The 15229-nt window shown below is 40.7% G+C and overlaps 2 protein-coding genes across 6 annotated transcripts in view; one reads left to right on the forward strand and one right to left on the reverse strand.

The window, feature by feature from the left end:
- Nucleotides 1-14353, forward strand: part of lhfpl4a (LHFPL tetraspan subfamily member 4a) — a 55033-nt gene extending 40680 nt beyond the window's left edge. Inside the window, exons 1-13 of one of the 5 annotated variants that reach the window (XR_004556935.1) lie at nucleotides 5593-5698; nucleotides 6384-6425; nucleotides 6533-6585; nucleotides 7346-7509; nucleotides 7597-7677; nucleotides 8261-8391; nucleotides 8506-8569; nucleotides 9285-9327; nucleotides 9405-9553; nucleotides 10723-10846; nucleotides 11550-11780; nucleotides 13444-13513; nucleotides 14065-14083. Coding sequence is in view for 4 of the 5 variants with exons in the window: in XM_034143544.1 (XP_033999435.1) it covers nucleotides 6386-6425; nucleotides 6533-6585; nucleotides 7346-7509; nucleotides 7597-7677; nucleotides 8261-8391; nucleotides 8506-8569; nucleotides 9285-9327; nucleotides 9405-9553; nucleotides 10723-10846; nucleotides 11550-11752; nucleotides 13444-13513; nucleotides 14065-14187 (1245 nt within the window). In the remaining variant the exon portion in view is untranslated. Of the gene's footprint in view, nucleotides 1-5586; nucleotides 5699-6383; nucleotides 6426-6532; nucleotides 6586-7345; nucleotides 7510-7596; nucleotides 7678-8260; nucleotides 8392-8505; nucleotides 8570-9284; nucleotides 9328-9404; nucleotides 9554-10722; nucleotides 10847-11549; nucleotides 11781-13443; nucleotides 13514-14064 lie in introns of those variants that run through there. The other 4 variants (XM_034143544.1, XM_034143556.1, XM_034143563.1 and 1 more) reach the window with 4 other exon arrangements.
- On the reverse strand, nucleotides 220-3267 carry LOC117493908 (proteinase-activated receptor 3-like). The gene is given in 4 exon segments (XM_034144506.1): nucleotides 220-1124; nucleotides 1126-1363; nucleotides 3040-3064; nucleotides 3229-3267. Coding segments are annotated over 4 exon segments (1110 nt in total). The 3' UTR covers nucleotides 220-316.
- Nucleotides 14354-15229: the final 876 nt, after the last annotated feature.

The following is a 15229-nucleotide window of genomic DNA, read 5'->3' on the forward strand; positions in this document are numbered from 1 at the left end:
GTAGTGCAGATATCACTGTCAAATCAATCGACAGTAAAGAGAATACTTACTTCCGGGTGTAAAATCCTCCGTTATCCAATGGGAATGGACGCTCACATTGCCTTTAACTGCCGCCGACATGGACCGATGCGGTGCTTCCCTGAGCGTCAAATACCGCCGCCGATGGGAATACATTGCAATCAGTTGAAAGCTCTTTGCGTCCGTTTATGAAGCTGAAGGAGCCTCGGTGCGTCACAACTGCACGCCAAAGGACCCTGACCAAGCGTCGCTCCTGGACGTTCAGGGAGTGAGACTGTATTGACACAAACATCCAGTCTCAAGTCATAGAAGTAGGCCTCTTTTGTATCCCGCGGAGAGAAACAAATTGTAGTTCTGAGGCAGCCATCTTGGAAAGGAGCATACACAGGAAGGGATCCAGACAGCTGTGGAAGCAGCAGAGACACACTGCTACTCTGTAATATCCATACAGTCTGTCGTCCCCACTGGTAAACAGACGGATGTAGTGGGCGATATGCAGGATGCCGCTTGGCAAGAAACACACGACAAAGATGATGAAAACCAGAGTGCTGACCCTGATAAACGGTTTCCAGTCGCAACAGGATTGTCCTAGATGGTATACCACTGCGACATGCGAATAGATACAAATCAGGAATGGCACTATGAAGCCCAGGCAAACCAGCATCATCCTGTGTGGCACCAATGGGGAATGGGATTTTTCATCCAGGGCCAGGACATCATGGCAGGTGGTGATTCCCAGGTGGGTGAGCTGGTAGCTCTGCCTAACCAGGAGCTCAGGCACCATGGCCACACCGTACAGGAACCAGACCACCAAGCAGGACCACACTGCCAGCGTAGACTTAGCCAGCCTTCTGTACAGGAACGGCCGGACCACAGCCAGGTAGCGCTTTACACTGATGCATGCTATAGTTTGGGCTGAACTGTAAACATTGCCATAAAACAAGGCTGTGATAAGCCGGCCGGAGATTTCCCCAAATATCCAATTGTTCCCGTTGAAGTGGTAGTGAACACGCAGCGCCAGGGAGAGCAGCAGCAGCAGGTCGGACAGAGCCAGGTTCAGGTAAAGAACTATGGTGGAGAAAGGCTTTGCTTTGAGTCTGAGGAAGGATGTAGGCGTTGGAGGGGATGCCCACCAGCATGGCCAGGATGTATGATGAGGGGATGACCCTGGTGCTGAGGACCCCCGTGGTGTAGGCTGTCACTGCGTCCTCCGGGCTCACCTGCAGCCGGGGGTCTGAGCTAGGGTAGAGCAGCAGCCTGGTGCCTTTCGGTTTGTACAGCGCTGCCTTAAAGGTTTTCGGTATCGCAACACCGGTTTCATTCGATACATTCCTGGATTTGTTTCCTAGAAATGGGTACACAAAAGACAACGTTTATCAATCAATCAACAACTTTATTAATCCCGCAAGGGCAATTGGTTATGAGCAGTTTATGTCATGTACACAGGCAGGAACATACAGGAAGAAAACACACATGGCTTTAAAGCAACTTAAATTTAGAATAAAAGTACATTTAAATGTACATTAAAACAGGATGTGTATAGTTAATTATGCTGTCTGCTGTCTGGAGACTTTTTAGTTATATCTCTTGTTTTATGCAAGAGAAAACTGACATTTCTAAAATAATATTATTAAATATCTTTTAAACAATGTTTTAACTTCTGTATTGTATTTGCAGCTTTACTAAAATAGTTTTGTAACTTAGATTTGGGATCCCTTAACCAGTTAGAACATTAAAAACTACCGTGAAAAGTCTAAAGTATAAGTATTTAATTATGAAACACTTATCCTTTTGATAAACTCTTATAAATAGTATATTAATAAACCAACCCGGTATCACGGCAAGACGTGAACATGTGACGATCTACCATGCTGGGAGACGTGAATAGAGTGGCGAAGTCCCTCCCCTTCCGGTGGACCTCCATGGGACCTTATTTCGGAAAAATTATGTATTGAAGTCAATGGAGAGAGAAAGATTATCTTTCGATCCCGTTTGAATTGTGCCACGAATTACACATATGATGTTTGTCAATTTAAAAGATAATTTTGCAAGTCAAAAAAAAAAAAATTTGTCGTAAAACTGTGAAGTAACACATTTGTTTGTGTGAAACGCTCAATGAACTACATCTCTGGTCAACCACACACGTCACCAAGATGGCCGTCACTACTGTCATGTCAACAAAACGATTGACTACCCTCACTATCACCACAATGAAACACGTCCTGAAGAATGTCATGCAAAGCTGCCTGCCTGCCTTCCTTTGATTCTCTCTGAACTGCCTGGTCGTTTTAATGTTTAATGTCAACCATTTGTGCAGATAGCATGAAGTAGAGAAGATCGCTAGCGTTAGCGTTAGCATTTCTCCCCCGGGCTTAAATTGTGTATTATAGAATGATCACACCGGTGTGACAGTACTCTTCAAAGGGTTCACGAAATATGACTACTACTCTTACTGTTTAACATTTTGGGTTACTTAATGTTACTTCATGTTAAGGCTAATACAAATGACAAGGCTGTAATGCTAACTAACGTGCTAGCTACTAGCTAGCTTGATCCACACTCCTCTTTCATCAGACGGGAAGCGAAAGAACGAGCAAGACCCATTGCTGGTATAATAACAACCTGGTACTAAGCACACAGGCATCTTGTTAAAGTTATCTTATCTTAGAATCTATCTATATGGCGCTGGCTATTATACGGCTCTGATCGTAGCTATCTCTTAGTGTCTCAATTGTGACATCACTTACGCGACTCTGGGATTTGTAGTCTTTCTGGTTGCGTATTTTTCATAGTCTTATATTTCAACAGTTTTACGACAAACTGTGACTTTTTTGACATGGAAATGATTTTTTAAGATTGACAAACATCATATGTGTAATTCATGGCACAATTCAAACGGGATCGAAAGATACATTTTCTCTCTCCATTGACTTCAATACATTATTTTTCCGAAATAAGGTCCCATGGGGCGGAAGTAGATGGGCGTGACTTCGCCAGTGGGTACCTCGCTTACTACCTTACTTCCTCGCTCTTGGTCCTCTTCTACCTGGAAATAAAGACAACCAAAACACACACAAGCTGAATGTTAAAAGTGCTTCACAAGATAAATAGAAGAGTGCAGACTGTTAAAACTATGGGTAGGGGGACTATTTGGCAGGTTTAAATTATTAGTAATTCATTATATAATTTTCTCATTGTAGACGAGCAGACAGGGAGCCAGATGACAACACAAGAATATGCAGCTGCCATTTTCCACATGGAAAAGAGAAAGGGCCATGTTTATTTGAGTGGACAAAAAAGAAAGTGAGCTTACCTGTAAATCAGTCCACCGACCACGGCTACAGCAAAGGGCCTGAGTCTGCAGGCACCAACCCCGAACCTTCCTGGGTGCAGTCCACAGACGACGACGACGAACCTGGACCCTCCGGTTTGCAGTCCAGTCGCTACGAAGACCAGGCAGGGGATGATCGTAAGAGGTCATATGGCCACTGCGGATTTTTCTGCTGTCCTACGGTGGCTGTCTGGATGGCAGCTTGCAGGTTTCTTGTCAGTCGCATTGAGGCAAGAATAGCCTCAATTCCCCGACCGCCATGCGCCTTCACCAGCTCCGGCACGGTGACAATGGCCTGTTGAGGCTGCGGCTCTGGCTCAGGTGACAAAAGCCATGCCATGCCACACTGTGTGCCCCTCAGTGCAGACCTGAACCAGTCCACATCTTCAGTGGCGATGTCTCTGGCCAGGGGGTTGTATGTCTCCTCTCGCTGTTGATAAATCTGAGACACCGGCTGGACTACTTTGGAAGTGCCAGGCTTCCTCCACTGGCACTCAACATCTGTGGAGCTGATCTGCCACATGGCAAATATTGCCAATGCTGCAGCGTGGCTGCATTTATACATCCCCCGTGCACAATCACAGACAGCGCTCTGCATCGCGCCATCGTCTCCCATGCAGATCTGTAAAAATAAAGTAAGTACCATTTGTTAGCATGCTATAATAGATTGAATGAGCAATAATACAAGGATGGTCAGGATCTGGGGGTGGGAGGGTTTATTTGTATTATTTTCCATAGTTTTGTCCTCTTGTCTGATTGTTGTTATTGTTAGTTTTTTCTGTTTTTTTTGTAATTTGTGTTGTATTGGTTGTGATTGTACATTGTATTTTTCTAAATATGTATGAATAAAAACATTTGATCAAAACAAAAAAAAGGATGGTCAGGATCTAGACTCACACACTGGGTACTTGTAAATGTCTATTGGGTACTTGTAAATGTATCCTGTAAATATAATGTATGATGTCCTTTATTGTTTTATGTTTCATGTGGAACCTATATGCCAACCCAGTCTCACGGCATTTCGTGTTCGGCATTTAATCTATTGATTCGTGTTCACCAACACGATTTTCACATTTTCTTCGTGTCACACAGAACGATTTTAAATGCAATGTATTTATATTGGTAGTATGTTTCGTGCCTGCAACACGTCTTTTTGTCCGGTCGGGTCTTGGAAGACCAGAAGCTGTGTGGTTCATAAAAACATGTTCTTACTCAATATCTTACCCTAAGCCTAACCCTTTTATTTTAAATTGTATAATGTCTGAGTTTTTTTGCCGTCAGTGAGGAAAAGAAATGGCTCAGAGCCTCAGAATACTGAAATCTGTATTTTATGTCATCTTTTTTTCCTTTTAATTTGTTATTATTTGGTGCAGGCACGAAACATACTACCAATATAAATGCATTGCTTCTAAAATCGTTCTGTGTCAGAATACTTAAATCTGTATTTTTTAAAATGTCTTTTTCCTTCTAATTTGTTATTATTTACATTGCTTTTGCGGAAAAAATGGCGAAATCGTGTTGGTGAACACGAATCAATAGATTAATTTCGTGACTATAACACGAAATGCCGTGAGACTGTGTTGCATATGCTGCAGGACTCCCTTGAAAGAGAGATCTATGATCACAGCAAATAAACTCAAAGGACACAACGAGATGTAAAAGGAGATCACACATACAGTATAGTCGATATAAAACTGGCCGCTTCAATCCGGGCAACTAAAACAAAACACGAGAGTGCACCTTGTTAGCTAATGTTAGCTAGCTGACATTAACGTTACACATTACACTCGTGTTACTCACCGAAACCTTGTAAAGCCGGTCCCGCATGCTGGCTCTTACGGAACCGACTAACTCCCCTTTTTCGTAAGTACAGCTCTCAACATGGCCAGACTTGTAGTGATTTTCACCTCTTTTAATACTTTTCGCCTCATTCTGAAAGAAAGAGGTGAAATGTGCTAACGTGACGGCCATTTTGGTGTTGGTGACGTGTGCAATACCAGAGTTGTAGTTCATTCATTGAGAGCTTCACACAAAAAAATGTGTTACTTCACAGTTTTACGACACATTTTATTTTTTTTGACTTGCAAAATTATCTTTTAAATTGACAAACATCATATGTGTAATTCGTGGCACAATTCAAACGGGATCGAAAGATAATCTTTCTCTCTCCATTGACTTCAATGCATAACTTTTCCGAAATAAGGTCCCATGGGGCTCAACCGGAAGGGGAGGGACTTCGCCACTCTATTCTAGTGTTTACGTTTGAAGCTGTGTGGAAGGCAGTTACCGAGATATACAGTATCGTTACCGTGACCACAGTTAGCGAAACGCGAAAGAGTTCAATTTACAGTAAGTAGTGCTTCATTATAATATATCTAAATACAAAAATAATAATATATAAAGTTAAATACCTAACATATTTTTGGTGTTATATTAAGTTAAATACTAAATCGGTTTGCTTTATGTATACTCTGTCAGATCAATTGTTTTTCAGCTACGGCTAACGGTAGGCGACTTATCGTTTATGATACTCAAATATTCCTTTTTCTAATGTTATTACCTTCTCTGGAATCAGTGGTGTAAAGCAACAAAGTAGATTTATTCAAGTATTGTAGGCCTACTTAAAGGTACTTGTACTTTACTTGAGTATTTTAATTTGTTTGCTACTAAACTTCTACTCAACTAGTTGTTATTGTTTGAACTATGTAGCAACGGTAGGAACTGCTTCGATGGCGTTTTTGCGGACCTTTTTGATTACAGATTTGAAAACATCCGTTGCTTGCTTTAAAAGTAGCACTTCAAGTAGCAATTCATTATGTCAAACCTTGGAAAGTATCTAGATATCCCTGCCCTAATACTTTTCTTCTTTCGTATGAGTAACATTTTGATTGCAGGACTTTGACTTGTAACAGAGTATTCCTACACTGCCTTCCCTTGTCTGCCTAGAATTGCCTCAATAGCTCTGAATTGTTACCGTCCTAAGTATCTACTGTAAAAAATAACTATAATTATAATAATCTAATGCTTCTTTCAGACATGGATAAAATGTGGCAGAAGACAGTCCTAAATGAACAAGGTGGTTGAGAATAAGATCAGAGAGCATGTTAAATGTTGCAGTGGCATTAATTATGACTGGAAATGATTGCTGACTTCATATTGCAATTATCTTTCCTCCATTCTCAGAGACAGAGAGCGATGAAGAAAAGTACAATGAACTCAGGAGAAAAGACTATGAGGTAAATGACAGACGCAGCAAGACTTTTGACAAATACCAGACGGCTAGACCCCATCTACCCTGTTTTAGTCTCTCTTCACTGGCGACCTGTCTGTTTTACAATTTGTTTTAAGATTTCACTGATTACTTTTAAAGCTCTTAACGGGTTGGCTCCTGATTACCTCCCTGACTTGTTGTGCCCATATGAGCCTGTCCGCAGTCTCAGATCCTCTGGTAGGGCTCTGCTGGCTGTTACCAACACCAGGCTAAAAACAAAGAGTGGTCGAGCTCCGCAGCTCTGGAACTCCCTGCAGAATCAGTGACGTCTTTTAAATCACTTCTTACAACTCATCTCTTCATTAAAGCCTTCAATGATGCCACTACTTGATTTTACTCAACATCCATGTTTTATTTGTTTTCCTTTGTTTTTTCCATTTGAGTATTGCTGCTATTGTTAAGACGCTGTATACTTGGTGGTGGGGATTGTATTATTATACCTGCTACACCTGCTGTTCTACTTCTCGCAGCAATGCTCTGTGTGAGAAGATTAGGGGGGGGGGGGGGTAGATCAGAGGACGTCTCTGATTGCTGCCAGGGTTTAACTAAATGTTTCCATAGAGTGAAGCGAAGCTGTACTGTGCTGGTGTTCCTATGTGTTCAACATAATCTCAATTGAATGAAAATGATCAATTTAACATAACGTGTTAATTCTTCCCTGATGACCCCCTCCCTCTCATTAATGAGCTGCAACTCTCTTTTGCCCCTCATCCTTCCATCCTCAGGTGTCTCTAAAGACCGGCAGGTCAAAGGCTAAGAAGTTGAGGGAAGCCTGTCTTAAAAAGAGGGTACAAGTGGATCTGGTTAAATATGACTTTATAAAAGTGAATGACATCTCTGAACAGTGCCAGAAGAAGTTTGAGGAGACATCCGAGAATGCCAGAATATCGTGAGCAGCAGTGGATTCTCTGTCATTGTAACTTAAGACTGGATACAATATATTGATCTAATGTTGTAATCTTGTCTCCGTTATCAGTTCTGAAAGACACGGCAAGGCCAAACAGGAGATGTATTCTGCCAATGAGGAGTTAACCGATCAAATAAGGACTAATAAAAGGTAGGCTTATGCTAACATTGTGAATTTAACATAAATACAGTATGTGTACATCTGCCCCACGCTGTATGTGAACAGTGGAGGAAGAAGCATCTTTTTTTCCTTCTAATTTGTTATTATTTGGTGCAGGCACGAAACACACTACCAATAGAAATACATTGCTTCTAAAATCGTTCTGTGTCAGAATACTGAAATCTGTAATTTTTTTTATTTAAATAATTTGACTCTTGTGACTTAAAGAGTAAGTCCACTAGATACCTTTTTAGAGATGCATTTTGTTAAAAGCAGCTAAAGCTTTTCAATAAATGTAGTGGAGTAAAAGTACAATATTTCCCTTTGAATTGTAGTGGGGTAGAAGTACAAAGTAGCAACAAATTGAAATACTCAAGTAAAGTACAAGTGTCGCAAAATGATTCTTTAGTACAGTACTTCAGTAACGTGACTTTCCACCTCTGCCCATGGTGTGTATGCAAACAGATATGAACCATTAGGTGCTTTGAAAAGGTTTTATAAATAAACACGAGCTGTTTCAGACATACTCATCTGCACTGAACATAGATCCAAACGTACTCTTTCTTCTTCATAGGGAGCCTCCCATGTTTGATGAGATCCGGCCTGAATATAACAGATACCTGAACATCCTGTTGAAGCGGCCGCCTTCAGAGTGGCAGGAGGCTCTGAGAACTACAGACCTCAGAGAGCCAGCGAGGGTGCAGGGTAAAGTGTTACAACTAAGTGAATCAACATCAGTTACAATATGAATAAGGTATTATTTAAGGTATACTTTTTTTAAATCCCCTGACTTTGGTTTGAAATCATCCCTGATCACAGACTCGGAGGGAGGTCTGGACTCCAGTGCAGGTGGAGTCCCCCCCCCCCCCCACACTGACACGCTGTAAGGACACATCAACGCTCACATCCACCACAATCACCGCTGCAAGTGTTGGTCTAACCCATATGCTGTGGTTCAGTGTTTCATTCTCAAAGATTTCAAAGGCTTTATTGTTATATACACAGAAGCTACAGTGCAGATATGGAAAATATCCTAAGTGCCAAGCTCCTCCAACAATGCAACATAATATATACAGTGGAGGAAATAAGTATTTGATCCCCTTGCAGAACATGTGTCAGTACTTGGTGGAGAAAGCCTTGTTGGACACACAGAGGTCAGACGCTTCACGGTTATATGCAAATACATTTTCATCTTTTATATAATGTCAATTTCTGGATTTCTTTTGTATATTCTTACTCTCACTGTTCAAATAAACCTACCATTAAAATGATAGATTGTTCATTTCTCTGTAAGTGGGCAAACTTACAAAGTCTGCAAGGGATCAAATACTTATTTCCTATATAGAACACAAAACAAAAACCAAGTAAATGCACGAGACATATACATGTAAATAGAATAAGATAGACAAGTAAATAAAATCAAATGAAATATTGTACAGTGAAATAAAATCAAATGTATTGTTTATTGTAGTGATATATAATAAAATAAATAAATGGTCAGATGCAAACAGATGAATACTTTAGGTTATGAAGGCACTTCACAGGGCTCAGTGCATCTTCATCTGTCTCCAGCACAAACCCTGTCTTTGGCATTGCAGGGTCACGGATGGTAACGTGGATGGCGACAGCTCCCAATCTGAGGTCAGTTTTCCTGCTGCTCTACCTCATTGTGTCTTGAGTGTTTATTTGCAATGTTCACAGTGTCCCCCCCCCTGCAGGATAAGCTGGAGCTCTCTCCCCACCAGATACTGGACCTGGTGACAGAGTTGACGGATCAGGTCTTGTCACTGACTCGCAATTCATACAGGGTGGATGAGCTGCCACTGAAGGAGCTCATGCAGGACATAGAGACCATTTCTAGGAAAATGTAAGCATGATTTATCCTGAGGTTAGTTTGACTCTAGAAAGGAACAGCCCTAAATAATATGCAGAGGCTAAAGCATTAGCTAGATGGATGTATGGACAGGGGGAGGAGGGCGGGCAGACCCGGACGGATGGACGGGTGGGTGGATGAATACTTTATTCATCCCAAATTGTGAAATCATGTTGTCACAGCAGCAGTGTTATCATGCATTCGACAAGTTACAAATATAAAAAAGATAGAATAAGATACAAATAAAATTAAAAGTGACACAAGAGACAGGTGCACTCCCAAGTACCTGTAGTCCTTCACCACAACAACGTCCTCTCCCAGAATGCACAGGGGCTGTTGAAACATCCTCTTCCTTCTGAAGTCAATGAGCTTTAACAAAAGACAACAAACTAAATGTATTATTAAGACAAAAAAGAGGCATGTACAATACAAAAACATGTAAAGTAAAAAACGGGACTAAGGGAACCTAAAAAACCCACAAACCAACCAATACAATTGAAAAAGATCAAATACGGACTTCCGGGGACGCCATGTTCTGAGACACATGTCGGGTGTTCCCAGGACTGAGATGACAGTCAATGCTCAGATAATAAGGTTCAATATCTTAGTGTAACTTTTCATAAGATCAAGAAATGATAATTCCTATTCCGTTGTGAGGGATGTGAAGCAGCCAATCACACTGAGTAACAGTTATGATTTTGTTTATCAGTAAATACGTGTTTCGCCTCTCCTCTATTACTAAGACCCAAGACAGGACATCTTTTTTTTTTACTCCTTACAATTTTAACACAATTACCGGTACTTTCTACTTCTGACATTTTGAAAACAGGCTTATTACTTTAGTTTGAATCTGCATTTTGTGGCGTTATCATTGAGCTCATATTTCAACATAATATCATAGAGAAAACACGACTGGTGTACATATGACAATGACATGTCATGTACACAGCTACAGTTGGGATACCTTTGTTATTATGTGTACTCTCATATTGGAAGAGGACATTCAGTATTTTCCCAACACTTTACCATGTTGTGTGAGACTGGCTGTCAAGGAACTTGTTTTAATAAATGTTCAAAAGAAAAACATGAAGTGCTAGATACTAAGCTGTGACCAGCATGTGACAATAAAGTGATGGATGTCTCTCTCCCCTGTGTGTGTGCAGGGAAGAGGATGATGAGAAACTTACGCTGCAGCTGGACGAGATGAAGGACAGGATCGCCAGCGACCTGGAGAGAGCCGCCACGCTCAAAAGGAAGGTTCAGCTCGACGACTCGTTAAAGGACCACGTAAGGAAGCCCAGTGTACTGTACGTTAGATACTGCAGAGTAGAACTCTGAAGGATGCGCTTTCATTTGATTTAACCTACAATTTAAAAAGGAAAACAAAAAAGCAAGAAATCATCTAAAGTGGTATCCTATCTCACCGCAGCACACATTCCAGCAGACTCAGGGACAGTTTCACCCCACCGGCCATTAGACTGCTACCACTCTATACCATCAATCTGTTTGCATCTGAAATATTGATCTATTATTACAATAAACAGTATTTTATTTCACTGTACAGAATGTAATATTACATTCTGTCTTTAGCTCATCTTATTTGATTTGACTTATAGTTAACTTCTCCTGCATTACTTGCACATTAGTCTTGCAACATTCTCTTGCACTATTTGATTTCTTCTCTGTTCCTTCCTGCACTACTTTTTATTGTTTTTGTTTCGTTTTGTTTTATGTTGCATTGTTCGAGGAGCCTGTGACTTTAAGGTCGCCTATTATTCAAAGTCCACTTGTTCATGTCTTTTATACACACATGTGTCCCCTCTGTGTTAAGAGACACAGAACGTTTCAGGAACAAACAGTCGCTCTCTTTCTGTCCTGATCCATCCATATCAAAATGTAAAAATATGAAAAAAGACTTTGCAGAGGGGTGTGGCCTGCAGCATCTCATTGAGATGTTTTCTATGTGTTTCTGTCTGTTCCCTACCTACAGGATACGATGTCAGATGCTCTGGGTGTGAAGATAACTGAAGTGTATCGCTGCTGCGTGGACTCCCATCCGACCTGCCTCAGCACCTTGGAGAAGCTGACCAGTGTTGAACACCGTGCATGTTTACAGCTCCAGTTCTTGGAGAGCATCCCTAAAGAGAACCTGAAGACACTGAGGCTGAACAAGGACATCGTTAGGAGGGGCAGGTCTGTGTTTATGAGCCTGGAGTTAAAGGTGGATCCCAGTATGTATGCTTTGAATGAGAGAGTGTATGAGGGGTCTGGGGCCTCATTTATAAAGGGATATACGCTCAAAAAATGGCGTACGCCAGTTTCTACGCAATGTTTGCGATTTTATAAAATACTAACTTGACGGGAAAATGTGCGGTCCTCCACGCAAACTCTAACCCATGCGTACGCACTAAGCACGCAAACGGGAGAGACGAGAAACTGCGACACCGTTGGCAGAAGGAAGAATGGAGAGAAATATGTGGAAATAATACCATAAATAAAATGTTACCTCTCATTTATCAAATATGAAGAATTCATTTTCAAACATTGATTAAAGCCGATCTTATAATGATTAAACAAACGCCTGTTTGAGACTCCTCAGTGCACACAAAAACATAACTTGGAGAAATAAATAAATACGGATATGTTATTTAAAACCACCTCGAATATGTTGTGTTAATGTTATGAAATGTTTTCTCATAAATGATGCGGTAAGCAGGAGGACAGAATTACGTCTAAACTGACGCCGTTTTGCATTTCTATAGGTTGTAGATACGAGCATGGTTTTATATACTATCACGTTTAATCGTGTTTTATGCCGTTTGCCAAGACTTGATAAGTCGCTCGTAAAACACATGAGGTATGGAAACTAAGAACACCATATGTGGTCAATTGTACAGCTAATATAACACAACACATTGTATTTCCTTTAACTGGTGGATTATGGATATATAGTTGCTGATCGACAGCTGGAACACAAACCACCAAATACAACAAAATAATTCAGATCCAGTCGTCATGACTCCACTCCGGAGGGATTCCCCGATCATTTCTTACAGTTTCTCATCAAGGGGGTGTCTCCTGTCCCCGGTACAAACACACTGCCTGAGGAAGGTTATGTGTATTTTTTTTGTCATTAACTTTTTTCGGACCACTTATTTATTTATTTTGGTGACGATCCGACCTCCATGCTGCTACTCTGGTTCAAACTGCATCCACCAAACAATATGATTTATCTCGACCTGCCCACAATAACCTAAATCTGACACGGTGTGAGATGTCTTTTTTAGCTGTTCTATCGTCATTTCCTGCGATCTTCTTCATGCAGTCAGTCAAAATGAATGAATGAATGGGCGTTTCTTTGACTATTTATAGGCAAATATGGGCGTTACGAGTCGATTGTGATTTATAAAGGGAAACAGGCGAAGGAAGTGCCGTACGCACTTCCCTCGCCGGTACGCAATGTTTTGTGAATCGGAAAATGGCGGAACATTTATGTACCTATTTTTGTGCTTTGTACTACGTAAGCAACCTTCCTACGTCAATCCTACGCAAGGCGTTATAAATGAGGCCCCAGGTCATATATTTCACCCAACATGTACATAATCCTTTGTTTCCTTTTCTGAGTGTTTTACTATTTGCACCATGAAAACCATGTGGTACTCAATATTTACGGGTTCACAATAGGACTCTATGATGTGGCAACTAGACTAATAACAGAAAGTGCAGAAAAAAATGGGAAGTTTGCAAATGAGCTTTTTTTAGTGTCATATGTTGCAGGCCAGTCACTAAAGTAAATGGTTTATTAACAACGTGTAGAGAGGTGCGGTTGTGTGATGAGCTCTGTTAGGTTAAACCTTGTTCTCTTGTACTGCATCATGTTCCAGGCTGCGTGAGGAGCAGCTGAGACTGGAGAAGGAGAAGTGCAAGCAAAGATTAATGGATAGAAAGAAACAAGTGAGTCTTCTCTCCAACAGGAATAATGCCATATTGGAAACATTATACCACACATTTTAATTTAATGCAATTAATCAGGATCATCCTCCACTATATAATAATAATAAGACTTTTCATACACCAGGCGCAGCTCAAAGTGCTTTAAACACAAGGCACACATCACAAGTCAAAGCAGAGAAAGAGAATTTCACATCAGGCCAGACGCTAGAGCCTTTTAGCACATATGCCGCATAGCAACATGATATCATAGTTCAACACTTTAAGGGACACACGAGGTAAAAGGTATATTAATACAAAATAAATAATAATTTAATCAATATGATCCCTCGGTAAAATAAAGGAAGACAAAACCAATAAATACGATAAAATATAAAAACCTATAAAATTAATAAAACAATAAAAATAAATAAAAATAATATAATACATGTATAAGTCTTGGCATCAGGTACAATTTGGGAAAAATCTGCTTGAGTACATTACAGCAACAAAAAGTTAATGTTACTTTAAAAAATACATTTTGAACAGTTTGAACTTTATCCTTTTTTCTCCAGACTGGAAGACAGCTCAGGCCCAGGTGCTTCCCTGTTCAGAAGAAGATCCCAGTAAGTGAGGAGGACAACATACCTGCTGAGAAGGAACTCCATGACTTCCTCTTCACCGAGGACGACGATTAACAAAATAAATGCCACGAAAAGCCAAACATGTAGAAATATGTGTGTCCAAAAGGAATGGTACTGAAATATTGCCACAAACTACTTTTTTATTTGCACTAAAAAGTGACACAGTATTGAAAATACACAGCCGGAGAAAATCTGCCACTTCCTTACAGAGCCCCTCCTCCAACACACACGAACGCGCACATGACCAATGAGGGCACGAGATAAGTTTGTGCACAGATGGAAGGCTGACAGGCAGGTAGGCCATCCAGTTATTTTAGCCGGGCCGGCTAAAATGATTGGTCGTGCTTTTTACAGTACTACGGCTTCCACAGATGACACTTTTTTATGGGTTTTTTGTCAAAGCACTTAAGATATTCATTGCTATCGGGATGTTAAGAGCATTCCATGGAATATAACAAAAAGTGTATCTCAAGCCGGTTTCTCAAATGTACCTACCCTACCTTTAACCTAATCTAGATTTCTTAAACTACAACATTTAGTCTTAAACTATAAATCTTGAAATGACAAACATTACCCTTGAGAACCAGTCTCTGATTCTGACAGAGTAATCCTCAACAGAGCATCTGATGTATTCTTCTCTTGGGATTATAAAGTATATTGTTAAGTAAGAACTTTACTGCAGCCTGACATCCTCTTGTGTGTTGCTGATATTCTCCAGGGGAAACATTTAATCCGAAAGCGCCAACACTCTGCCTCCGGGACTCGTCCTTCCAAACCTGCTGCTGATGTTCCAGGGTTCTTGAATCTGATCCCAAACTTCTAAACCATCATCCCACCTGCTGACCTATCAGTTTGGATCTGGGATGTTGGATCAGACAGAAGCTGTGGGAGAGACTGAAACAGTCCATTAAGACGCTCTGGTGCATGAGGACGTTTCACACTGGTTGTGTCCATCCTTCACTTTATGAAGCGGATGTTTTGGGAGAACCAAAGCCCCAAATGCTCAAATAAGATCAAATCTGGAGATAATACTGATTTGTTTGTTTTAGGTTTAAGTTTTGGAAGTCTTTAGTTTTAGTTTAGCAGTTTTAAGACG

This window comes from Trematomus bernacchii, unplaced genomic scaffold, assembly GCF_902827165.1.
Source record: "Trematomus bernacchii unplaced genomic scaffold, fTreBer1.1, whole genome shotgun sequence".
Taxonomy (NCBI): Eukaryota; Metazoa; Chordata; class Actinopteri; order Perciformes; family Nototheniidae; genus Trematomus; species Trematomus bernacchii.